At 44.0% G+C, this 26,732-nt stretch overlaps 1 protein-coding gene across 1 annotated transcript in view; it reads right to left on the reverse strand.

The window, feature by feature from the left end:
- LOC115464620 (nidogen-1-like) overlaps positions 1 to 26,732 on the reverse strand; it is a 183,136-nt gene that overhangs the window by 49,157 nt on the left and 107,247 nt on the right. Inside the window, 5 exon segments of the mRNA XM_030194982.1 lie at positions 4,537 to 4,770; positions 11,414 to 11,614; positions 15,061 to 15,312; positions 21,638 to 21,787; positions 23,975 to 24,447. Of these exon segments, the coding sequence (XP_030050842.1) occupies positions 4,537 to 4,770; positions 11,414 to 11,614; positions 15,061 to 15,312; positions 21,638 to 21,787; positions 23,975 to 24,447 (1,310 nt within the window).

Consider the following 26,732-nt stretch of genomic DNA (forward strand, 5'->3'; position numbering starts at 1 on the left):
TCCGTTGTATTGATAGGTATCATGAGTCGAAACTTCATAATTTTCTCTTTGAAGTAGTTCGTAAGATTGGTTACTGATGGAGTGTCTGTGTTGTTAGTAGTCACCAGAGTAGTATTTAGTAGTTTGTTTACGAGTAGGAAGAGTTTGTGTGTATCTTTGTAGTTTGGTCCAATTTTTGTATATGGGGTATTCAGTACACATTAGCATTGGTTACCATTTCTAACTTTGCTCAGGTGCTGACCTCTCTGTACCTGAAGCAAACTCCTCCAAAGTATAACAAATTTGGACCTTTTAAATTCCAAACTTCTCCACTTGCTGGCTAAGGGCAAAATTGGAAGTTAAATCATTTGAAAATTCTGGTCCCACCCAGAGAATTGCCTTAACACAGTAGTTAGCTGGCACTTGGGACTTAATCATTATACAGCAGGAGGTAAGGGTTGAGCTCTGAATAGGGGTCAAACCATTTCTAACTTTGCTCAGGTGCTGACCTCTCTGTACCTGAAGCAAACTCCTCCAAAGTATAACAAATTTGGACCTTTTAAATTCCAAACTTCTCCACTTGCTGGCTAAGGTGAGATTCCTGATATTCTCTCTAATTTAATGCTTAGTGCTTAATTAATTTTGCCCTGTGAAACCTCTTATTTTCTTTCTTTTTCTCTTCCTACCAAGCTCTGAGAGGGAGGCTGTATTGTATTGGGGCTCTAAAGTGCATTTTACATTGTTGAAACTGATATAATTATTGGGAATATCTGGATTTATATTACAACAAGGAAAGCTTATTTTTTATATTCTAGGGCAAAATTGGAAGTTAAATCATTTGAAAATTCTGGTCCCACCCAGAGAATTGCCTTAACACAGTAGTTAGCTGGCACTTGGGACTTATAAAGATCTGATTGCAGATATTCAAAAATTAGGAAAGAAAAAAGAGGTTCTGTTGATGGGAGATTTCAATCTGCCGGATGTAGATTGGAAGGTTCCGTCTGCCAAATCGGAAAGAAGTAGACAGATCGTGGATGCTTTCCAAAGTGCTCTGCTCAGACAGATGGTGACGGAACCCACGAGGGAGGGAGCGATGCTGGATCTGGTGCTCACAAATGGGGATAGTGTGTCAAATGTGCAAGTGTGTGCACATCTGGGAAACAGTGACCATCAAACGGTTTGGTTTGATATAACGGCTGAAGTGGAGGGCGGCCACTCTAAACTCAAAGTCCTGGATTTCAAGCGTGCTGACTTTAGTAAAATGGGGGAATACCTGAGGAAGGAGATGATGGGCTGGGAGGACGAACAGGAAGTGGAAGGGCAGTGGTCCAGGCTGAAAGAAGCAATAAATAGGGCCACAGACCTTTATGTAAGGAGAGTAAATAAAAGCAAGAGGAAAAGGAAACCGATATGGTTCTCCAAGCAAGTGGCTGAGAAAATAAAGGCTAAAGAGTTGGCGTTCCAGAAATATAGAAAATCTCAAGAAGAGGAACACGGGGAGGAATACCGGATGAAACTGAAAGAAGCCAAGAGAGAGGTACGTCTGGCGAAGGCGCAAGCGGAAGAACAAATGGCTAGAAATGTAAGGAGGGGCGACAAAAATTTCTTCAGGTATATTAGTGAAAGAAGAAGGACTAAAAAGGGGATTGTGAGACTAAAAGATACAGCGAACCGCTATGTAGATAATGATGAAGAAAAAGCCAATTTACTAATTTTTGTTCGGTTTTCACTGAAGAAAATCCTGGAGAAGGACCACGAGGGACTGGCAAAAGTACACCTGAGAATGAAATGGATATAGCACCGTTCACAGAAGAGAGTGTGTATCAACAACTTGGAAAGCTAAAGGTGGACAAAGCCATGGGACCGGATGGGATCCACCCCAGAATATTGAGGGAGCTCAGAGAGGTCCTGGCGGGTCCTCTTAAAGATTTGTTTAATAAATCCTTGGAGACGGGAGAGGTTCCGAGGGACTGGAGAACGGCGGAGGTGGTCCCTCTTCACAAAAGTGGTGATAGGGAAGAAGCTGGAAACTACAGGCCGGTAAGCCTCACTTCGGTTATTGGAAAAGTAATGGAAGCCATGCTGAAGGAAAGGATAGTGAATTTCCTAGAAGCCAACAAGCTGCAAGATTCGAGACAACATGGTTTTACCAGAGGGAAATCGTGCCAAACGAATCTCATTGAATTCTTTGATTGGGTAACTGGAGAATTGAATCATAGACGTGCTATAGACGTAATCTACTTAGATTTTAGCAAAGCTTTTGACACGGTTCCTCACAGGAGGCTCTTAAATAAACTAGATGGGCTGAAGATAGCTCCCGAAGTGGTGAACTGGATTAGGAACTGGTTGACGGACAGACGACAGAGGGTGGTGGTAAATGGAGTTCGCTCGGAGGGAAAGGTGAGTAGCGGAGTGCCTCAGGGATCGGTGCTGGGGCCGATTCTGTTCAATATATTTGTGAGTGACATTGCCGAAGGGTTAGAAGGTAAAGTTTGCCTATTTGCGGATGATACTAAGATTTGCAACAGAGTGGACGCCCGGGAGGGAGTGGAAAGCATGAAAAGGGATCTGAGGAAGCTAGAAGAATGGTCTGAGGTTTGGCAATTAAAATTCAATGCGAAGAAATGCAAAGTGATGCATTTAGGGAGTAGAAACCCACGAGAGACGTATGTGTTAGGCGGGGAGAGTCTGATAGGTACTGAGGGGGAGAGGGATCTTGGGGTGATAGTATCAGAGGATCTGAAGGCGACGAAACAGTGTGACAGGGCGGTGGCCGTAGCGAGAAGGTTGCTAGGCTGTATAGAGAGAGGTGTGATCAGCAGAAGAAAGGAAGTGTTGATGCCCCTGTACAAGTCGTTGGTAAGGCCCCACCTGGAGTATTGTGTTCAGTTTTGGAGGCCGTACCTTGTGAAGGATGTTAAAAAAATGGAAGCGGTGCAAAGAAAAGCTACGAGAATGGAATGGCATTTGCGTTCCAAGACATATGACCAAAGACTTGCTGACCTGAACATGTATACCCTGGAGGAAAGGAGGAACAGGGGTGATATGATACAGACGTTCAAATACTTGAAAGGTATTAATCCGCAAAAAAATCTTTTCCGGAGATGGGAAGGTGGTAGAACGAGAGGACATGAAATGAGATTGAAGGGGGGCAGACTCAAAAAAGATGTCAGGAAGTATTTTTTCACGGAGAGGGTGGTGGATGCTTGGAATGCCCTCCCGCGGGAGGTGGTGGAGATGAAAACGGTAACAGAATTCAAACATGCGTGGGATATGCATAAAGGAATCTTGTGCAGCAGGAATGGATCCTCAGAAGCTTAGCTGAAATTGGGTGGCGGAGCAGGTGGGGGGAAGAGGGGTTGGTGGTTGGGAGGCTAGGATAGGGGAGGGCAGACTTATACGGTCTGTACCAGAGCCGGTGATGGGAGACGGGACTGGTGGTTGAGAGGCGGGAAATACTACTGGGCAGACTTATACGGTCTGTGCCCTGAAAAAGACAGGTACAAATTCAAGATATGAGTTTATCTTGGGCAGACTAGATGGACCATGCAGGTCTTTTTCTGCCGTCATCTACTATGTTACTATGTTATGTTACTGTACGTAGTCACTACACAGGTCCCCATATGAGCAATATGAGAAAGCATTATTCCATGTCAACCCTTACTACTGCACATAGGAATTTAGAATAAAAAAAGAAAGTCCCATACCCTTGTGAATTCTTAGATTTCATATCATAATTTAAAGAAAGTTGTGCCCACCTTCTGACACCCATCCACTGGTAACTAGACTGACGGCTTTAACTCATCTCACATAAACTGCATACAAGGGCCAATGCAGAAAGCTACTACGGGGAGCAGTGTGCAGTTAAAGAAGGCAAGGCGCACATGTTAGCCAGCAAATAATACAGGAACGGGTTTAGTGTGTGAGTTAGCTCACACGGTAGAAGCTGGTACACAGTATATTAAAATAAATGTAAAGCAGGATATTCGTTATTCCACCCTGATGCAGAGAGGTTTTCAAGTGAGCACAACCTGAGAAAATTACCACCAGGTCTGAGGCAGCGTAGAAGGATTGGCATCAGGGCAGAAAAGCTAATAAGCTCCCCCTCCACAAATACTCAAACACCCCTTTTCTACATCAGCTCCCATCCCTGGTAGTCTAGCAGTCCCCTCCCTCCCCTCTGACCTGACACCCACTCCCCCCAACATTAAAAAAAATATATGTGTTGTCTAGTGGCACCTCTCCACAACTCAACCCCCTCCCCACACTACTTAAAAAATATTCCCTGGCATCTAGTGGCACCCTCCACCCTCTGACCCCTCTTCTCAGGCCCCCAGAGCTTCCCCAATTACCAGCAATACCCACTCTCTCCTGCCTCTGGCGCCATCTTGGAAAAGGGTGGCACCTGAACCCACCAGGTGCATCCTGCCAAACAAGGGAATACTTCTACCTTCATGCAAATCAGTAGAAGGAAATTCCTAGTTTGTTAGGATAAAAAAAAAGTAATTACATCTCTCTTAAAGCCATTTGAATTTAAATGAATGCCACAATACATACCACTGATTGGGCCAATTGAGTTGCTCATTGCATATCGTAGAATTTTTTCTTCTCGATTATACAAGACAAAAATGCGATCCACTGAAAGCTGCTGAGTAGCAGGAATTGTATTTTGTGTAGTATCATAGATGCATTCTTGAAAAGACATGGTCTGCTTCCACTGATAGGTGTAGGTCTGAGAACTGCCCTCAGGAAACTCCACTGTGTATTCCCTGGTCGATGAAGAAGTTATAACTAAAAATGCAATAAACAGAAAGAAAAAACAAGCCCAACATTTTATTACTGTTAAAAACATGGACCAATTATTAATATGCACTTAAGATTTCTCGAAGTATATACTGCAAAAGAGATGGACCTCTTATTGGGGCTTTTAAACATGTATTTGGTTTAGGGCAGGCTGACAAACCAGTGCAAGGGAAACCAGGTTCACCTGTTTAGATCTGGTTTCAAAAGCATTCAGACAAGAGGCTGACTCAAAAACCTTGTCTGAGACTTCAGATGTCTACCTAGAGGCTATGACTGCCACTCAATTCTTGGTCTGAGAGACTGGTTATATCCTTACTTTCTAACACACAGATAGCTTTAAGCTTCCAGATGGCACGAATATATATAGTCTGATTCACACTAATGGCGTTACTGCCGTTCATCTATATAAATAAAACCCACCTCAAACGTTCTGAAGCTCACCCCATGGCAGTGAAGCACTCAACTCCTGTACTGTTCAGTAGGCTAGGCTATGACCTATGAGAGCCACTCACCCTCACTCATAGACCCGCCCTCCGCCACGCCCCATCTGCACATAAAACGCACCCTCAACGTTCTAAACCTGACTTTGTGGCTTCAGAGTTCGTAAGTTCGAAGCTCTGTAACCACTTTTAACAATCAGGTATCTGTGCCCCGCCCTCACGTCAAAACGTTATGACGTCGAGGGCGGGTACTAATGACCACAACTACACTCGCCGACACAGGCCCCACCCATCCACACACGTCACTCCCTCCCTCCGATTTGAACACCCTCCCTCCCTTCCTGTTACTGCCCTCCCTTCGCGTTCCTTCAAAACCTCCCCCGAAGCCTCTGGCTGCTACCCACCACCCCAGGTCACTCGCTCACTCCCCCACCCAGGTCACCGCACCGCCCACAACTTTGCCGCTCCACCCACCTCCCCCCCCCCTTTTCTAAGACCGCCCCACTCCCCCTCCATTGTACTAATACAGCCAGTACCTCAGAAACGCAGAAGTACAGAACATCGCTTCTCTTCGGCTCTTCTTCCCTCCCTGTGCCCCGCCCTTCCGGAACTCACGTCACAAGAGGGCGGGACAAAAGGAGGGAAGAAGACCCGAAAGGAAGCGATGTGCTGTACTGTTGCGTTTCTCAGGTATTGGCTTTGTTAGTTCAATGGAGGGGGCGTGCGCCGTTCTTAGAAAAGGGGGGGGGGGGCGTGTGCAGCGGCAAACTTGTGGGCGGTGCGGTGACCTGGGTGGGGGAGCGACCGACCGACCTGGGGTGGTGGGTAGCGTCCACAGGGACGGAGGAAGGCGCGGAGAACCGGTGACCGACGATCTCGGGGGCTGGGACGACTGCACACCTCTGGGGGAGGGGCATGGATGGCCTGGCCTGCTGCCATGCATCGGAGGACAAACACCTTGCTAGCGCCCGTTTCATTCGTTTCAGAAACGGGCCTTTTTTCCTAGTATGTTATAAGTTATAGCTAATGTATAAACACATGTTTATTTTATTGTTGGGTGTTTGCATATTAATGGTTTGAAGACCATGGGTGGAGGGGAGTGGAACCTAGTTCTGCCTTGCTGCAATACTGCTGGCCAAGGAAGGTTATTCACTGGGAGGAGCGAAAACCGGTGTGGGAGGGTAAAGAGATGGGGAGCTCCAAATCATTTTGAAGGATGATAAAGGGATCCACACAATAGAATGGGAACCCCTGCCTTGAACTATCTATTAAAGAAAGCAAATATGTACACCCTAGAGAAGAGGAGGGACAGAGGAGAGATGATACATTTTTTTTTACTTTATGCTGCTAAATAAAAATATTTAAACAGCCAACACATATTCAAACAACGAATATGTAACCGTAAGCACAACCCGCTCATTACAGCCCACGCAGGGGCCTTCATTCTCCCACCCCTCCCTAGCCCCTCCCCCCACCCCCAACAACTTTACAAGTAATATTACATCATAAACATAGTCTTATATAGTCAGTACGTTTATCTGTAAACGATCCCATCCCCCTTTATGCCTCTTTAACCCCTCAGAACAAGAGTGGGACTCCATTTGTGGGGAAGTGTATAAAGCTTCACTGTGTGCATTGGTACGAGAATGCATATAAGGTTTTAACAAGATGGAACTACACACCGGAAAGATTACAGAAAATGTACCTGGGGGGTACGAGGTTGTGTTGGAGGTGTAGGACACAAAAGGGGTCATTTATGTACATTTGGTGGACTTGTCCGAGGGTGGTGGTGTTCTGGCAGGGGGTTACGAAAGCACTGGTTAAACTAACTAGCCAGTCGTTGGCTTGTGGTCCTAAGGAATGTTTGCTGGGCTTGCAAAATGAAAGGGAATCATGGGAGGTTAGTAGATGGCTTAGATGGGGGTATGCTGCAGCTAAGTGTCTAACAGCCCAGAGGTGGAAAAATTCAGAACCACCGAATTTGGGAGTGTGGAAGAGTAAATTGAGTCAACTGATACATAAGATACAGACATTTAAATACTTGAAAGGCAATAATATAGAAACCAATATTTTCCAGAGAAGGGAAAATGGTAAAACTAGAGGACACAAATTAAGGTTGCGGGGTGGTAGACTTATGAGTAATGTCAGGAAATTCTTTTGCACGGAGAGGGTAGTTGATGCCTGGAAGAAGATGTAAGAGATCTGCTTGTACCGGAAATGGTTTTCTAGGGTGAAGATGCGGAGGAATTGAAAGAAATATTGGTGAACCTGGAAGATGTACTGAGCCAAATTGACAAATTAAAGAGTAGCAAATCACCTAGACCGGATGGCATACATTCAAGGGTACTCAAAGAACTCAAGCATGAAATTGCTCATCTGCTGTTAGTAATATGTAACCTGCCGTTAAAATCATCTGTACTACCTGAAGATTGGAGGGTGGCCAATGTGATGCCAATTTTTAAAAGGGGTTCTAGGGGTGATTCAGGAAATTATAGCCTGACGTCAGTGTCGGGCAAAATAGTGGAAACTATTATAAAGAATAAAATTATACAACATGTAGACAAACATGGTTTAACGGGACAGAGTCAGCATGGGTTCAGCCGCGGAAGTCTTTACTCACCAACTTGCTTCATTTTTTTGAAGGCATGAATAAATATATGGATAAAGGTGCGTCGGTTGATGTAGTGTATCTAGATTTTCAAAAAGCTTTTGATAATGTTCCTCATGACAGACTCCTGAGAAAAATAAAGAGTCATAGGATAGGAGGCAAGGTTCTGGTGTGGATTAGGAATTGGTTATTGGACAGAAAACAGAGGGTAGGGTTAAATGGTCATTTCTCTCAATGGAGGAGAATGAACAGTGGAGTGCCACAGGGATCTGTACTGGAACCGGTACTATTTAACATATTTATAAATGATATGGAAATCAGAACGATGAGTGAGGTGATGAAATCTACAGATGATACAAAACTATTGTTAAAACACGTGCAGACTGTGAAATACTACAGGAAGACCTTAGGAAATTGGAAGGCTGGGCATCCAAATGGCAGATGAAATTTAATGTGGACAAATGAAAGGTGATGCACATTGGAAAGAATAATCTGAATCACAGTTACCTGATACTAGGGTCCATCTTGGGGGTCAGCGCTCAAGAAAAAGATCTGGGTGTTGTAAATACACTGAAATCTTCTGCTCAATGTGCGGCAGCGGCCAAAAAAGCAAACAGGATGCTAGGAATTATTAGGAAAGGGATGGTGAATAAGACCAAAAATACTATAATGCCTTTGTATCACTCCATGGTGCATCCACACCTTGAATACTGCGTTCAATTCTGGTCACCATATCTCAAAGAAGACATAGCAGAATTAGAACAGGTTCAAAGAAGAGCGACTAAAATGATAAAGGGTATGGAACTCCTCTCGTATAAGGAAAGGCTAAAGAGGTTAGGGCTCTTCAGCTTGGAAAAGAGACGGACGAGGGAGATATGACTGAGGTCTACAAAATCCTAAGTGGTGAAGAATGAGTAGGAGTGAATCGATTTTTTACTCGTTCCAAAAGTGCAAAGACTAGGGGACACTCGAGGAAGTTACATGGAAATACTTTTAAAACAAATAGGAGGAAATATTTTTTCACTCAGCGAATAGTTAAGCTCTGGAACTCTTTGCCGGAGGAGGTGGTAAGAGTGGTTACGTATCTGGGTTTAAAAAAGGTTTGAACATATTCCTGGAGGAAAAGTCCATAGTCTGCTATTGAGACGGACATAGGAAGCAACTGCCGAGATAGGCAGGACTAGCTCAGGAGTAATGAATGTAGGAGGCCTGAGTTTGCTATAGGGGGAGGAGAGGATCAAACAATGCGTTTTCTCTGCGTTTTCTCATGCTTGACTGGGCCAAATCGAAAAGAATTGGCCCAGTCAAGCATGGTTTTAAAGCCTTGCCGAATCCTACAGGTAATTTCAGTTAGGTCTTTTTCAAAAGGGATGAAGATAGTGATATCATCTGCATAAACGGGTTGAATCCCAGTTTAGAGAGAGCCGTTGCCAGAGGGATCAACATCACATTGAAGAGGGTAGGTGATAGCGGGGAGCCCTGCGGCACACCGCAGTCTGCTTTCCAGTGAGATGAAAGGGTAGAGTTGGCGTATACCTGGTAGGATCTGGATGTGAGAAAACCTCTCAGCCAGGCCAGTACGTTACCACTTGTGCCAAAATAGTCAAGGAGCCACAAAAGTATATCGTGGTGCACCATATCAAAGGCACTGGACATGTCAAACTGCAAGAGTAAAATGCTCTTCCCTCCCCCAATCTGTCCCTTTATTTTGCGGTGGTCGGAGGTGATATTCAGTAGCAGTTCCTGCTTTAGTGCCACTGAATATCGGGGGTTAGGCAGCAAAAGACAATTTAAGCGGGCAGGAGCCTGTCCTGCCCATTTAAATCACTTTGAATAATGACAAACTGCGTCTTATTCATAAGACTAAGACAATAAAGCTATTTGCTGTAAATTCTAGAAACAGGGGTCGTATGAGCTGTGATGAACTTTTGGGTAGCTGGGGATAGAGTTTATTCCAAAATGTTCAATTTTATTTGTGCCCGATTTGTATTCTGTGTTTCATAATTTAGAGTTTGTAATTTTAATGATAATTTTGTTTATTTAGGGGCCCTTTTACTAGAGCTTAGCATGTGCTAAATGCTGCATGTCCTATTTCATACAAATGAGCCATGTGGTGCATATCTCATACTAATGTCCATTTCAGCAACACTTAACCAGTTAATGCTGTTGAAAATGATCGGTTAGCACCTAACTTCAAGCAGACTATGTCAGGGGCATTCTAGGGGGCATAGTCCAGTTACATCCTACTACTACTACTATTTATCATTTCTATAACGCTACAAGGCATACGCAGTGCTGTACACCATACACAAAAAAGACAGTCCCTGCTCAAAGAGCTTACAATCCAGATAAGACAGGTAAACAGACAGAACAATTAAAGGTAAAGGGAATAATAGGTGAGGTTGAAGGACAGGGCAAGTGAGTAGTGGTTAGGAGTCAAAAGCAGTGGTAAAGAGGTGGGCTTTAAGTTTGGACTTCAAAACGGCCAAAGACGGGGCTAGATGCACAGGCTTGGGAAGTCTATTCCAGGCGTGGGGTGCAGCAAGACAAAAGGAACGGAGTCTAGAATTAGCAGTAGAGGAGAAGGGGATGGATAATGTGGAGGAGTGGCCTAGTGGTTAGGGTGGTGGACTTTGGTCCTGGGGAACTGAGGAACTGAGTTCGATTCCCAGCACAGGCAGCTCCTTGTGACTCTGGGCAAGTCACTTAACCCTCCATTGCCTGCCGCATTGTGCCTGCCATGAGTGGGAAAGCGCGGGGTACAAATGTAACAAAAATAAATAAAAAAATAAGAGATTTATCTACAGAACAGAGTACTCGAGGTGGGGCGTAGGGAGAGATGACAGTGGAGAGGTGCTGGGGAGCAGCAGAGTGAATACACTTATAGGTCAATAAGAGAAGCTTGAACTGAATACGGAAACGGATAGGGAAACAGTGAAGTGACTTAAGGAGGGGGCTAATGTGAGCATAGCGACTTTGGCGGAAAATGAGTCGCGCAGCAGAGTTTTGGACTGATTGAAGAGGAGAGAAATGGCTAAGAGGGAGGCCGGTGAGAAGCAGGTTACAATAATCAAGACAAGAGGTGGTAAGAGTGTGGATAAGGGTTCTGGTAGAGTGCTCAGAGATGAAGGGACGGATTTTGCTAACGTTATAGAGAAGAAACGACAGGTTTTGGCAATCTGTTAAATATGAGCAGAGAAGGAGAGAGAGGAGTCAAAGATGACCCCAAGGTTACAAGCCGATATTCAGACTTAACCAGCCAGGTTTATCAGATAAATAAGACCACATTAATAGCTGTCCTATCTATTATCTGCTAACCCATGGCCAGTTAAGTCTGAATATTAACTTAATCGGCCATGTGCTAACCGGCTTTAAAAAAAAACAGGCATTAGCCTGGACAGGGCCCAACATTGAATTTGCAGTTTCAGCTATGGCGGTGGACAAAAACAAAATGCTGTCCACCACCAGCTAAATATCAGGGAGTGTAATTTTATTTATTGTAACCCATCTAGACCACAGCTAGGGTAAGTCTCAAAAATAAAGTAAATGAAATTAGACAGATGTACTTAAAGACAAAACTTACCAGAGCTTGAGGAATGATAAAGTTCGGTATATGGTTCAAGGTGGACCGATGATCCAAAGGGGATTTGGGGAACTCTTCCTTCTAGTTCAGTGCTGATGGTGAGATGGCCATGTTCATTGATGCCAGTGAACTGCTGCTTAATAACCACCTTGTCATTACTAGGTAGGAAGGTAACTTCAGCTTGCCGTATAAACTCTCCACCTATGAAGCAAGATAAATTTTTTTTAAATAAGTGTTTATAGTATTGTAGATTACAGTAAGGTCCTTTTCAAATAGGGTACGGAGAAGAGAATTGAGACATCCAGGTCGGGATGTCCACAATTACTCCTGTACTTTACAAAAGGCTCTACTGAATGAGGAGCCTTTTCTAAAATACCTAAAAGAATTTGCCAGAGTGCAGGTCCATTTGCCAGCCTGAATAGCAGAAGCAGCGATTTTAAAAATGGAGAAACTGAAAAAAGTGCTTCTCCGTCTCATACCTTTGCATACCTTTTCCTAACCTGGAAATGCTGTGCATTCGTTATGACATATTGATTCCTTCAAAGATTATCTAAAAAATTTGGAAATTTAGTTGCTCGCGCTGTACATTATAAGAGACTGTTTTTGCTTTTTAGCCCTGCTTGTAATTTCATTATCCACTAGATCACCTTTTTTGCCTCTGCTGTTTTTTCTCTGTATGTGTATGGACCTACAAGTGCATGTTTATAAAGGAAATTGTACAATACAGCTGAAAGATAATTTATAACCAACCTTCCCATTTTGACTTCCCAGCCAATATGTAATTTGGAAATCAAAGTAGCAGCACAGGGGTAGATTAGACATATCAACATCTTATTTGCATACATTTACTTGTAGCCAGAGACGGTTGTAAAAAAAGCCTTCATGTTCTTGGTGCAGCAAGGTACACTTGGGTGATTGGAATTCCTCTTGCTCTGCTCCATACCATGGGATCTTGCCTCTCTGCTGCACATATCAGGTCCAGAATGGCTGCCCCAACAATCTACCGTGCATGAATGATAATTGATTAGGGAGCCTATTGTTCTGGAGGGTCAAGATAGTTCTCCCCTTTTCGAGACAAGGTGTCAGCTTTCCCATCTTGGCTTCTCAGCCAGAATGTAATTTGGAAATTAAAGTAAAGAATAGTTCCCACTGAAGCTGTTGAGGGTTTACAGCTCTATGCTACAGTGGTGTGGTCAGTAAGGACCTACACTGGAAAAGCAACTTGTTCCAGATGACTCTGGGCAAGACACTTAACCCTTCATTGTCCCACAGGGACAGAGAAAGTACCTGTACATAATAAATGTAAACTGCTTTGGTTATAGCACAGAAAGGCTTTAATCCTATCAAATCCATGACCCTTTAATGCCTCCATTTACCAAAAGAAGCCTTTATCTATAGGAGTTGCCAATTTAAGGTGGCAAACTTACAATTTACAGGTGACAGAAAGCTTCTAGGAAAAAGAGCACAGGAAGGAAGTCTGACCCTGACAGTATCTATACAATAATGGGTCCTACTATAGGTATCTATTCACTCCTTTTCTCCATCTTCTGCAGAATCACATTCGCCCTGCCCCTCTTCCCTGAGGGACCTCCTTTTATGGTCCTTCACAAGCTGCCCTCTTCCCTACCTCACCTCTCACTTCTGGAAGTGAAGGAGAAACCTAGTGGTTAAAACAGCAGCCTGAGAACCAGGAAAAACAGTTTCTGAATCCCACTGATTCTCTTTATGATCTTACACAAATCACTTCATCCTCCACTGACAATTAGCAATAATGCGTGTTACTTGCAATAACACTCTTTAATGAAGGATTTTTTTCTGTAATTCATGTTAAATAATAAGCTGTGGAGCATTCAAGTTATGTCAAAACACCTCATTATTATGGAGAATGAACACTGCATTTTGCAATAAACCTTGTAAGCTGTATTATTCATTGAAAGTAACACCTTAAGAGGTGTTCTTTATTTCCTTCCAGGAACATGTTAAAGAGACCACCAATGTAAAAATAACTGTCCTCACCCCAATCCATTTAATCAATTGTGTAGCCCCCCCCAACCTGTAGAAAGGTTTTAATTTTCCCTATACCTGTTTTTAAGTACAAGCCCCCCCCCCCCCAATGATTTAATCTTTGAAGCTGATCTCTTCTTTACAAATTTAGGGTGCTACTGACCGCCCCTTCCACCAAGCCCTAGCCCTTATGACGTGATTCCTGGGTTCAGGGAGCAGAAGCAATTCCAGGTTGCTCCTGCTCTAGCAGTTCCCTCCTCCAAAATCTTGCTCTTTAGGCCTCTAGCAGTAGTCTCCCAATACCACCATTAGGGTTCACACCAAATAAAGGAGTGCTGACCCCTCCTGAAAAAGGTGTGAGCAAAATCCAAAATCCCCCTCCCCTCAACTAAAACCACTGAACGGTAACCATAGTCTGGCCCCAAGTTCACTGCATTCCATTTCAGGATTTTAACATTCTCATGCAGGAGACAGCAGGCTTGTTGTGGGCGCATCTCGATTCTGAGCCATAGGCTTATGACTAGTTTGCCTGAGCATTAAACTTCCGTGCCTGTTTCTGTGACAAGACAGCTCCTAAAGAAACATCAATGAAACTGTTTCCACCATAAACAGGAGCAAGGGTGGACCAGCAGAGGAGAGAGGAAAAAGTATTCTTTAACTGGAAAAGGCCAGTTTCTCACCTGGGGGCAAGTGGAAGGATGTAAGAGAAATTCTGTATGAATTTGTGCTAGAGATCTGCAAATCAGATAAAGAACTGAGAGGGCAATTCAATAACAATGCATCTATATTTAGATACTTACTTTCCTTTACAGAATGCTAATATATAACCAGTACATGCGCATATATGCGGTTACACACAAGTACATATGCCACCCATAAAACTGGTGTATATGCTTATGCCTACATGTCGGAAATATGCACCTAACTTTAGTATTCTATAAGCTACAGGCACTTTTCCTCTAAGCTACTTGCCCTACTAGATCATAAATAAGGGAATAAGTTATATATACAAAGCTGACTGATCTGCAAAATCAGACAGCTGTATACTAAACAATGTGGTCCTATTTGTGTGGTTAACCTGGCCTGTTAAGTGATGAATATAGGCATTTAGCCGGCCAACTGTCAACTCCACCCCCAGAACCCCCTCAAAATTGTTAGTTTTCAGTTTGGCACTAACCGGTTAAGTGCCACTCAAAATTAGTGGTTAGCCCCAAACAGGCGATTTAACTGGCCAGGAGCCATTTCTGGCTTGTTCAATCACTTTGAATATGGACCCCAGTATTTCTCAGCTTTAAAATATTTCTAAATAGACTGGTGGCGTATTTTCAACTTCTGAGCAAGTCTTTTACAGTTATAAGTGCATGATACCATGGGTTAAGAACTTTCCACATAGTGTTTAAAAAAACAGATATTTAAGGAAAACCAGCAAGCAGAGTTACTGCAATTATTCAATAGAAGTACTGTGTGTGTGTTTTGAGGAAACATAATATTGAATTACCTTAGATCTATGAAATATGCCAAGTAAATTATTTAAATGGTTTTGTAAAATTTTTGTAATGAAGATTGCGAAAAGGAACCAGCCAGCTTCAGGGTTGATTCTTGCTTATAAAAGAAAAGCTAAATTTTCAAATAAATAAAATTACCTGTAATGCTGAATCCATTTTTATACTGTGGCTGCTCCAGTGCAAACATCCAACCAATAACACCTCCAATAGAAGCAAGAGGGAGCAAGGAATAGCCCAGTGACTCTGATATTGTGCTAATGGCAGTGTACGCTCGCCCATCATTTACCACAATATAGGAATGTAGGTCAATGTTCTCAAACACCATAGGAACTGGATTGCTGCCCACGAAGAGTCTCCCTTTCACTTTTCCATTCACACGCTGAGGTGTTCCTGACAAAGATATTAAGAAACATGTCATTTAGAAGGTCAAACGCTTGTACTGTATGCTGTCACTTATCACCCACTGGACCACCAGGTAAGGGTCCACTCCTGAGGTCCTTGCTGAAATGAGGGGGGGGGGGTGGATTGGGGGGGGGGGGGGGAGTGATGAGGGAGATTAACAGCAGCTTCTTGGCCCCTTTAAGATTAGGCCCAGGAGAATCAGGCCATACCTCTGAGGTCTGATGCTCCCAGCATAGTAACAAACTCAGCTTTTAGCTAGGTTTATTTTACTACTACTACTAAACATTTCTAAAGCACTACTAGGGTTACGCAGCGCTGTACAATTTAACATGGAAGGACAGTCCCTGCTCAAGGAGCTTACAATCTAAAAGACAGGTGTACAATCTAAAGACAAGTGTGTCACAAGTCACATTATGGTTTTTATATAGTAATGAGCTGTTTTACTTGCATTTGCATGTTTTACATCTCCTAACTATGTATCCTGTGGTGACTCAAATATTGCTGCAGGTAGAAATAGTCAACCTGTGTTAGGGCCCTTTAAGGCACATTAAGGGACAAATAACGTGACTTAAAGCCCTAACACAACTTGATAACTTCTCCCTCTTAAATGAATTATTTGCTTCAGTCTTTCCCGAGGAAGATGTTGGGGGTCATACCCACATCAAAAACATTCTTTGATGTACTGATCTGGGATAACTAAAACAAAATAACTGTAAATTTTCATGACACAATAACGTAAACTGACAAAGAATTTTAAAAAAACACCAGAAGTGGATGGTATTTATCCCAGAGTACAGAATGACATGGGGACCCACGATAACCGCGGGGGCAGGGACAGATCCTGTGGGGACAGGGCAGGGATAGGGACAAACTTTGTCCTCGTGTCATTTTCTACTTTGAAGCCTGTTCCTGAACTGGATTGTTATTTGAGTGATGCAGATGATGATATTTTGATTTTTGGGGAAAAACAAGCAAACATGCTGGCCATGACTAGCAACATTTGCATGGGAGATCCTGTACATTCCTGCTACCAGCACATCTTCTGAGAAGACATTTTCTATTGCTGGGAGGACTGTGGAAGACAGGAGAGCTAGACTGAATCCTGCTATTGTTGATGACTTATTCATCCACAGATTAAAAAATCATAACAGTGCTTCATAAGGCATATTTCTCCCCCATTAGGCATATACAGTGGGTTGTATTTTGTACCCCTGGACGTTTTAACAGGGCGGATTAGGATTCCTTGGAGTAGTAGAAGTCAGCTATTGTTGGGGTTGGAAGGGTAGAAAGTAGTAGTGGTGGGGTTATTATAGTTGCTCGTTGTTACTACTGTTTTCTATTTTTGATTTATAAACTGTTGTACAGCATATTGTGGCTTTTTCATAATTGAATAAAAATATTTAAATATAAAATCATAAGTGTTTGAGGCCTCTGCAGGTGAGGACAGAGTCCACAGGGATGGGTTGGGGACAGAACCTAAGGGGACGGAGCGAGGATGGAAACAGGGTCTGCAGGGACAGGGTGGAGACAAACTTTGTCTCTGTGTCATTCTCTATCCCAGAGCTCTGAAATTGCTCACCTGTTACTACTAATCTCTAACCTATCATTTAACAAATCACAGTATCAGAGGGCAGCAAGATGGCCAATGTATTTTGTTTGGTTTTGGGGTTTTTTTTTTTAAAGATATGAGGGGCACAATGAGTCTGACATTGGCACCAGGCAAAACTATTACTGACCATATAGATGAGATATAATGGAAATGAGTCAGCATGGGTTTAAGAAAAACAAGTTTTCCTTACCAACGTATTAGATTTTTTTTTAAGGGTATAAACCAGGCGTGTCCACCAAGTGCCTCCTCTTGGCCTGCGGAAGCTCAGCATTTGAGGGGGGGGGGGTGAGAGGTCAATGCAGATTTTTGCCATGGGATCCCTGCTTCCCCCCACTCAAATCATCCATCCATGAGCTTATGATACTCGGCACTGAAAGCTCAGATTGGTCTTGCAGTTTCAAGTCTCATGAGACTTAAAACTCTGAGACCAACCTGAACTTCCAGTGCCACACAGCTCAAGCTCATTGACAGAGGAGTCAGTGGGGAAGCAGGGATTCCACAGCAAGAATCTGTAGCTGAAAACTGATAAGGAAAAAGACTGGGTGAAGGCTGGGAGGGTAACATGAGAGAGAGAGAAAAAAAAAAAAAAAAAAAAAAAAAGAGACTGGGTGAAGGCTGGAGGGGAGGGTTACATGAAAGAGAGAAAGAGACTGGTTGAAGGCTGACGGGGAGGGTTACATGAGAAAAAAAAAAAGAGACTGGGTGAAGGTGGGGGAGGGTTACATGAGAGAGATATAGAAAAAGATTGGGTGAAGGCCGGGAGGGTTACATGAGAAAAACAAAAAGATTGGGTGAAGGCTCGGAGGGTTAAACGAGAGAAAAAAAAAAAAAAAAAGGAGGCTGGTTAAAGGCTGGGGGCATTACATGAGAGAAAAAGAGACTTGGTGAAAACTGGGGGGGGGGGGGGGTGTTCACAAAAAAACTTGTGGCCACAAGGAGGGTCTGTCCCCAGTACAGCTCAGGTCTGCCTGCACCTGCCGCTTGTGCTCTATATTATCACCCTCCACTTCAACGACTGGGTCTCACTTGCCTCTGGACAAGTCTCCCACTCTCAGGTTATTCCCCAGTGATTTCTAGGTTACAGGGGTCACACTCTTAAGGATCCCACAGTTCCCAGAAAGCACCCACAGACCAAACACATAAACCACCAGGATTCTTAGTCAGTCCAGGACAGCAGAGTCAAACTAATCAGTTTTATTGTCACAGTAGAACAGTGATCCATATAAAACAGATGGAAAATAGCAAACAAGGAAATAAACATGAAAACTAGCTAACATTTATATACTACTTAAGTAGTATCTGGAGAGTTCAGGAACAATATATAGCTGCTCACAGGTCATGAAGGATAACTGTTCACAGGGTCTCAGGAAAAGAGAACCTTCTCTTTCCACTCTCTTATCTGAGACTAAAACAATTACCTCACAGCTTAAGCTTTTAGCAGGAAAAAGAAATGACAGTTCTGTAACAACTTTACAAACAAAAGAGTCACCACCTGCTGGCCAAGCAAGGGAAATGCATTTCATGAAAGAATACAGGTCATAGGCTTGGAAACCCACTCGCCACAGGGGGTTACCTGAGAGAGAGAAAAAAAAGACTGGGTGAAGTTACATGAGAGAGAGCAAGACTGGGTGAAGGTTGGGGTAGGGTTACATGAGAGAGAGAGAGAGAGAGAGAGAGAGAGAGAGAGAGAGAGAGAGAGAGAGAGAAAAAAGAAAGACTTGGTGAATGCTGGGTGGATTAAGACAGAAAAAAAAGACTTGGTGAAACCTAGGAGGGTTACATGGGACAGAAAGACTGGGTGAAGGCTGGGGGTACATGAGAGACAGAAAAAAAAGACAGGGTGAAGGCTGGGGAGGAGGTTACATGAGAGACAGAGAGAAAAACAACAGACTGGATGAAGGCTGGGGGGTTTACATGAGAGAGAGAGAGAAAAAAAGACTGGTTGAAGGTTAGGGAGGGTTACATGAAAGAGAGAGAGAAAAAAAAAGACTGGTTGAAGGTTAGGGGGGGTTACATGAGAGAGAGAGAGAAAAAAAGAGACTGGCTGAAGGTTAGGGGGGGTTACATGAGTGAAGGTTAGGGAGGGTTACATGAGAGAGAGAAAAAAACAGACTGCGTGAAGGCTGGGGGGAGTTACATGAGAGAGAAAAAAAGACTGGGTGAAGGCTGGGGGTTACTTAAGAGAAGTTACTTGAGAGAGAGAGAGAGAAAAAAAAGAGAGACTGGTTGAAGGCCGGGGGGGGGTTACATGAGAGAGAGAGAAAGAAAAAAAAAAAAAAAAAAGACTGTGAAGGCTGGGGGGGGGGGGGGGGGGGGGTTTACATGAGAGAGAGAGAAAAAAAGACTGGGTGAAGATAGGGGGGGTTACATAAGAGAAGTTACATGAGAGACAGAAAGACTGGGTGAAGATAGGGGGGTTACATAAGAGAAGTTACACGAGAGACAGAAAGACTGGGTGAAGATAGGGGGGTTACATAAGAGAAGTTACACGAGAGACAGAAAGACTGGGTGAAGATAGGGGGGTTACATAAGAGAAGTTACACGAGAGAGAAAAAAGACTGGGTGAAGGCTAGGGGTATATGAGAGAGGAAAAAAGGCTGGGGGAGGTTACATGAGAGAGAAAAAAAGACGGGGAAGGCTGGAGGGGAGGGTTACATGAAAGAGAAAGACTGGTTGAAGGCTGGGGGGGGTTACATGAGAGAGAAAAAAAGACTGGGGGAAGGCTGGAGGGGAGGGTTACATGAAAGAGCAAGACTGGTTGAAGGCTGGGAGGGTTACATGAGAAAAAAAAAGACTGGGTGAAGGTGGGGGAGGGTTACATATGAGAGAGAGAGAGAGAGAGAGAGACTGGTTGAAGGCTGGGGGGGTGACATAAGAGAGAAAAAAGACTGGGGGAAGGCTGGAAGGGTTACATAAGAGAGAAAAAAAGACTGGGGGAAGGCTGGAGGGGAGGGTTACATGAAAGAGAGACTGGTTGAAGGCTGGGAGGGTTACATGAGAAAAAAAAAGAGACTGGGTGAAGGTGGGGGAGGGTTACATGAGAGAGAGAGAGACTGGTTGAAGGCTGGGGGGGGGTTACATGAGAGAGAAAAAAAGACTGGGGGAAGGCTGGAGGGGAGGGTTACATGAAAGAGGAAGACTGGTTGAAGGCTGGGAGGGTTACATGAGAAAAAAAAAAAGAGACTGGGTGAAGGTGGGGGAGGGTTACATGAGAGAGAGAGAGAGAAAGAGAGACTGGTTGAGGGCTGGGAGGGTTACATGAGAGAGAAAAAAAAAGAGACTGGGTGAAGGCCTGGGGAGAGGGTTACATGAGAGGAAAAAAAAACCAGACTGGTTGAAGGCTGGGGGGGGGGGGGGGGGCGGGGTTTACATATGAGAGAGAGAAAAAAAAGACTGGGTGAAGGCTGGGGGGGCCTACATAAGAGAAGTTACACGAGAGAGAAAGACTGGGTGAAGGCTAGGAGGGTTACATTGGTGACAAAAAGACTGTGTGAAGGCTGGGGGTACCTGAGAGAGAGAGAAAAAAAAAAAAGACTGGGTGAAGGCTGGAGGGGGAGGGTTAATGAAAGAGTAAGACTGGTTGAAGGCTGGGAGGGTTACATGAGAAAAAAAGAGACTGGGTGAAGGTGGGGGAGGGTTACATGAGAGAGAGAAAGACTGGGTGAAGGCTGGGGGGGGTTACATGAGAGAGAGAAAGAAAAAGATTAGGTGAAGGCTGGAGGGTTATATAAGAGAAGTTACACGAGAGAGAGAGAGAGAGACTGGGTGAAGGTTGGGGTGGGGTTACATGATAGAGAGAGAGATAAAAAAAGAGACTTGGTGAATATTACATAAGAGAGAAAAAAAAGATAGGGCCGGTCTTAGGCAGGAGCGTTTGCACAGGGCCCCGCGGCACTCCGTCCCATTCCCCGCCATTATCACGATCTGTCTCCTTGCCTCCTCTCCCCTGAGCCGCAGGGTGCCCTCCCGGCACGTACATGAAGCCACCCTGGTGGTCTAGTGAAGTCTTCAGGGCAGGGGGGGTACATGTAAGAGAAGCTGGGAGGGGAATGGGGGAGAGTGTAAGCGTGTGTATGAGTATGCATGTCTTGGCCCTCCGAATCTTATGAAATATTAAATGTGGCCCCTGATAACAAAAAGGTTGGACAAGTCTGGTATAAACAAATATGAATAAAGGTAAGACAACTGATATAATGCATTTAGATTTTCAGAAGGCATTTGACGAAAGTCCCCATCACAGATTCCTTGTTAAATTTTTTTTAAAAAATCATGGTTTGGAAGATAGCACACTATGGTAGATTGGAAACAAGCTAAAAACAGAAAACAGAGAGGATAATTAAATAGTTATTTTTCCAAATAGAAAAATCAATATGAGTCTGTACTGGGACCTGTGAGATTTAAAATGAATACACATCCCTACCAAATGCAGCAATGACTGGTGTCCAAGCATTATCCTTTGCATGAATTTACAGGAAAGAGAAACTAGTCACTCCTATTTCTTTGTGCAGCCCGACCAAGTGACTATTCCTACTATATTTGATGTATATTAACAATAGGTACTAAGGTATGCATCTCTGCAATATGACGATCAGAATAAAGCTATTTTTATTACATGTTAAAGTACTGTATATCTATTTCTTAAGTTACAAGAATGACAATCTAGCATATGTTATTAAATAAGTACAAAAAAAATTTAAAAACTACCTTCTTCAACACATTGTCGTCCATTACCATAATAACCAGGCACACATCTGCAACAAAAGCCAGTTGAATAGTCTCTGCACACAGCATGTACAGAGCACCGATGGCGGTTAGTAGCGCAGGTTTGCTGATTGCCCGTATTATAATGGAATACTGAAAAAAAAGAAAATATGATGACTAGCATCTTTCCTCAGTACAGACCTTAACCCATGGTTACACCAATGTCTATCATGTGAATTTCACTGTGATAAATGCATCGTTAACAGAGTTGTTTTTTCCTTATCAGAAAACTTGACAAGAAATCAAGTCAGCAGGTAACAACAGGCATGAAGAAATAGTAGGACAGGTTTAGATGTGCTCAGAAATAGCACATTAAATGTACAGGGTTCTGACTTGTAATATTTTGTACTTTTGTGGCCCCAGATTTTCTAATCTGGTTTTTCTTATATTGTAATCCGCCCTGGACTGCTCAGGTAGAGGCAGACTAAAAAACCCAAAATAACATAACACACTTTGCCCTAACCTTAGGCAAAGAAGCACATTGCCCACCCCCCACCCCGCCTTGAAATATCCATACATTTAAAATTCCCACAAAAGCCTCACCTTCCCCTTGTGATTCAGACTACAGAAAAAAAAAAAAAAACAGCAGAGGAGGAAGTGGCAGGTTAAAAAGTGCTGCACACCGTCTCCTCCTGTCAACTGGAGGATAATGCACAGAGATTAAGGAAGATATACAGAACTCTGAGGGCAGTGGTGGCTTTTGTCTCGCCCCTCCAATTCTCTTTCTGCCAGTCACTGATTCATCACTGCAAAAATCTACTTTGGGGGCCACTGAAATAGCACATCTGAGAGGACCCCCTCTTAAACATTTAGGCCCTAGGTACATGTCTAGTTTGCCTATGGCTTAGTCCTTCCCTGCATAAGGACAAAGGCAATGGAACAAGGTGGTTGTCATGTCCCCTAACTCAACGCAAGCGGCGTCCTCGGGCTGCGCGGGGTCCCGTCAACAGGCACACTTGACTGGCACTGCCCTGAGCCATGTGTGTAGTTCTTCTCTGAGTTTGTTCAAAGAGCGGTGGTTGCAGGCTCCTTAATTGCTTTGCTTCCATGTACCTGTGTCTGCTCTCCCTCTGCATGGCTTCCCTTGCTTCTCTCCTATTGGTCTTCCGGTTCCTCCTTCCCCTGCTCTTGTCCTATGGCTGTGCTCCTTCTCCCTTCTGGTTCCTGCTGATGTCAGACGCCAGCACTTTATCAGCTGAGCTGTTCCTGGACTCCATGCTTCGGCTTCCACTTTGGTAGGTGTTACTTGCTCAGTAGTTTGCTTCTTAACTACTTGTCCCTTGTTGCTGACTTTGCCTGTACCTGGATTACTTGCCTGCTGCCTGCCCATTGACTTTACCTGTGCCTGGATTACTCTCTTGACCTGCTGCCTGCCTACTGACTTTGCCTGTACCTGGATTACTCTCTTGACCTGGTGCCTGCCTACTGACTTTGCCTGTACCTGGATTACCCTCGACCTGCTGCCTGCCTACTGACTTTACCTGTGCCTGAATTACTCTCTTGACCTGCTGACTGCCTACTGACTTTATCTGTGTCTGGATTACTCTCTTGCCTGAGCCTGGCTTACTCCCCTGCCTGCTGCTTGCCTGTTGACATTGCCTGTTCCTGGATCACTCTCCTCTGCCTGCTGCCTGCCTATTGACTTTGCCTGTACCTGGATTCACTTTCTTGTCTGCTGCCTTACTGGCCGATATGTTCACCGCCCCGCTCCCAGCTCCATCTCGTAAGTCTTGCAGGCCGCCCGCACCTAGGGGCTCAACCTCTGGGGAACGGCAATCAGCGCAGGTGAAACCCGGGGTTGTCTGGCCGCCAAGCAGAACCTGGTCTGAGTACCGGGCTCAGCAGCGCTCTACTTGGTACAAAAACTCAAGTCTGACAGTGGTCCACCTTGGCCTGACAATATTTTGTCCCATTCAGTATTAGCAACTAGGGAGCTGGTGGGGTAGAGACTTGTTTGCTTGTCTTCTCGAAAACAAAAAAGATAGTAAGCTGACCCTGTTAGACAAAGTTATTTGGGGAGTTACTAATACATTTGGGAGTAATAGATAGATAAAGAAAAACAGAAAGACAGATAACCTTATAAGGCTGGTTTTCTTATAGGATAACAAGGCTAATAATAGTTAACATGCCCAAAACATTTCCATCATTTTGCTCTACTATCCATTCAAGTCTGTACTGCTTTACAGCTGAACCCAAGGAGCTTTATATTAGATAAAAAGTAAACCAGTATGGATTCACAAGGTTAAGCAATAAATTATTTGGCAGTTTCATTAACCTTACCAACTCCAGTGTTATCAAATTCTTCATCCACAACCACAACTTGAGGATTCTGCTGGGGGAACAGTGGGACTTCAAACTGAGCAGGCTGGATTCCCAAGGGAGTTATGCTTGAGCCTTGGTCAATGTTGGGATTCCCAGGGGATGAGTGCCGATGAATTTTATATTGTGGATCTTCAGCAGGTTGAGGATCATGGACAACATACTTTTGGTCTTCCCGGTTGTTGGGAACTTCATAAAATACTTCTTGATGACCTTCATCTATTGCATCGGGGGGCTGATAGTTGGATGAAGTTGGATGCTCTTCAGTAAATCTCTTGTCATAGTTTGCATTCTGTGACTCTTCACCATGGGAGCTGTGCTGGATAACGGTCTCAGGGACTCCAACAATGCTAGCCATCTGAGCAGCCACAACGTTGCTAGATGAACTACCAATATCAAAGACCCAAACTCCTTGCTTACCAGAATTGCTGCTCCTAAAATGCGAAAAACAAATGTCAAGTCAGTAAGTAAAACACATCAGCAGAACAGCATCAGGGTCAGTGTGTAAGTATCTTGAGATCAGAGCTGTTGGAGATACACCGTTGCTTGAAAATTTAAAAAAAAAAAACCCTTAGGCATAGGGGGAGTGATTTTGTACCTACACCTGCGCCAAGGCATGTATAACTTTGTGCTTATACAGTATATATCAATGTAAGTGCTGATCCCACCCCCATTCTGCCCATACTCCACCTCCTGGAACACATACATGTATGTTGCATAAAAGCGGGTGCTGTGTTTTCCTAGCACCTAATTTGATGATTTTATATGAGCCCACTGTAGCTCATTCCTTATAAAATTATCTCATCGGAAAGCAATTTTCAAAGCCATTTCCACATGTGAAACAGTGATTTACCATAGAAATAGTCTAACTGAAAACTACCCACCTCATATGTGGGTAGAAGTATGATGGAAGTTACATTTTATAAACTTTTTCCTGCTGTAGGGTGACACACCTCCCAGCTCATGGTGACACTGAGGGGCATAATCGAACGCAAACGCCCATCTCCATGGGCATCTCCAAGAACGGGTACGTGAAGGGGCGGGACAGACCGTATTTTGAAAAAAATGGGCATCCATCTTTTTTTCGATAATACGGTTTTTGCCGGGCAAATGCATCAGATTTGTGCGGATTTGAGCTGGGCGGTTTCGTTTTTCAGCGATAATGGAAACCGAAGGCGCCCAGCTCAAAAATGAACAAATCCAAGGCATTTGGTCATGGGAGGGGCCAGGATTTGTAGTGCACTGGTCCCCCTCACATGCCAGGACACCAACCGGGCACCCTAGGGGGCACTTGTAACAATTAAAAAAAAAAAAAAAAGTAAAATACCTCCCAAGTCCATAGCTCCCTTCCTTTGGGTGCTGAGCCCCTCAAATCCCCCCCCCCCAAAACCCACTGCCCACAACTCTACACCATTACCATAGCCCTTATGGCTGAAGGGGGGCACCTAGATGTGGGTACAGTGGGTTTTGGGAGCGGTTTGGAGCCCATTTACCACCACAAGTGTAACAGGTAGGGGGGGTGGGCCTGGGTCCACCTGGCTGACATCCACTGCACCCACTAACAACTGTTCCAGGGATCTGCATACTGCTGTGATGGAGCTGGGTATGGCATTTGAGGCTGGCATACAGGCTTGAAAAAAAGTTGTTCAAGTTGTTGTTTTTTTGGTGGGAGGGGGTTAGTGACCACTGGGGGAGTCAGGGGTGGTCATCCCCAATTCCCTCCGGTGGTCATCTGGTCATTTAGGGCACTTTTTTGGGACTTGTTCGTGATAAAAAAAGGGTCCAAAAAAAGTGACCCAAATTCGCGCTAAAAACGCCTTTCTTTTTTCGATTATCGGTCAAAGGCGCCCATCTCTCCTCGGCCGATAAACATGCCCCAGTCCCACCTTCACTACGCCTCCGACACGCCCCCGCCAACTTTGCCCATTTCCGCAATAGATTGCAGTTGAAGACGCCCAAAATCAGCTTTCAATTATACCGATTTGGGTACCCACAGGAGAAAGGCGTCCATCTCCCGATTTGGGTCGAAATATGAGTGTCTTTCTCTTTCAAAATAAGGCTGAGTATATCCCAACACATTGGTTGAGAACCGCTGGTTTAGATTGACACGTGATTCCATGATGGTCTAACTCTACATTCTACAGAAACAGCCCTTCTTGAACAGTGACCTGTTTCTGGTTAGATTCAAGCAGCCCTTTTAAGCAGCTGTTGGTGCTGCACAATTGTTATGAAGCAGAGACCTTAGAAAATTCACAGCTCCTGAGCTGTAGTGAAAAGTAACATCCAAAGCCTTTTTTGCATATTTTATTTTGCAAATTCCCACAATAATTAACTGATTAGCTTGAATCTGCATCGTTAATATAGTACTTACATGGACTCCATATTAAAGTTCACTATTGCAAAACCACTTCACAAAAATTTGCTGTATAATAAAATAAAAAGCCCAAACAAAAATAAGGTCAACTATTCGGGATTCAGTAACCCTTGGAAAAAGAGAGCGGGCCAAAAGAAGATAATCTAACCTGGAATAAACATTATGTGGGTGAGAAAAGAATGTGAACTCCACATTTTTTATCTAGCCTACTAGATAAAAAAAAAATTACACCTCTGGCATCTGAATATTTACTTCCAGACTTAGGCGGTTTACAATCAATTGACAAGTCTGCGGGTGTATTGAAATCACCCCCCATTATAAGATGATAGTCAGAATAGGGTACAA

The sequence above is a fragment of the Microcaecilia unicolor genome, chromosome 3, assembly GCF_901765095.1.
Source record: "Microcaecilia unicolor chromosome 3, aMicUni1.1, whole genome shotgun sequence".
Lineage (NCBI taxonomy): Eukaryota > Metazoa > Chordata > Amphibia > Gymnophiona > Siphonopidae > Microcaecilia > Microcaecilia unicolor.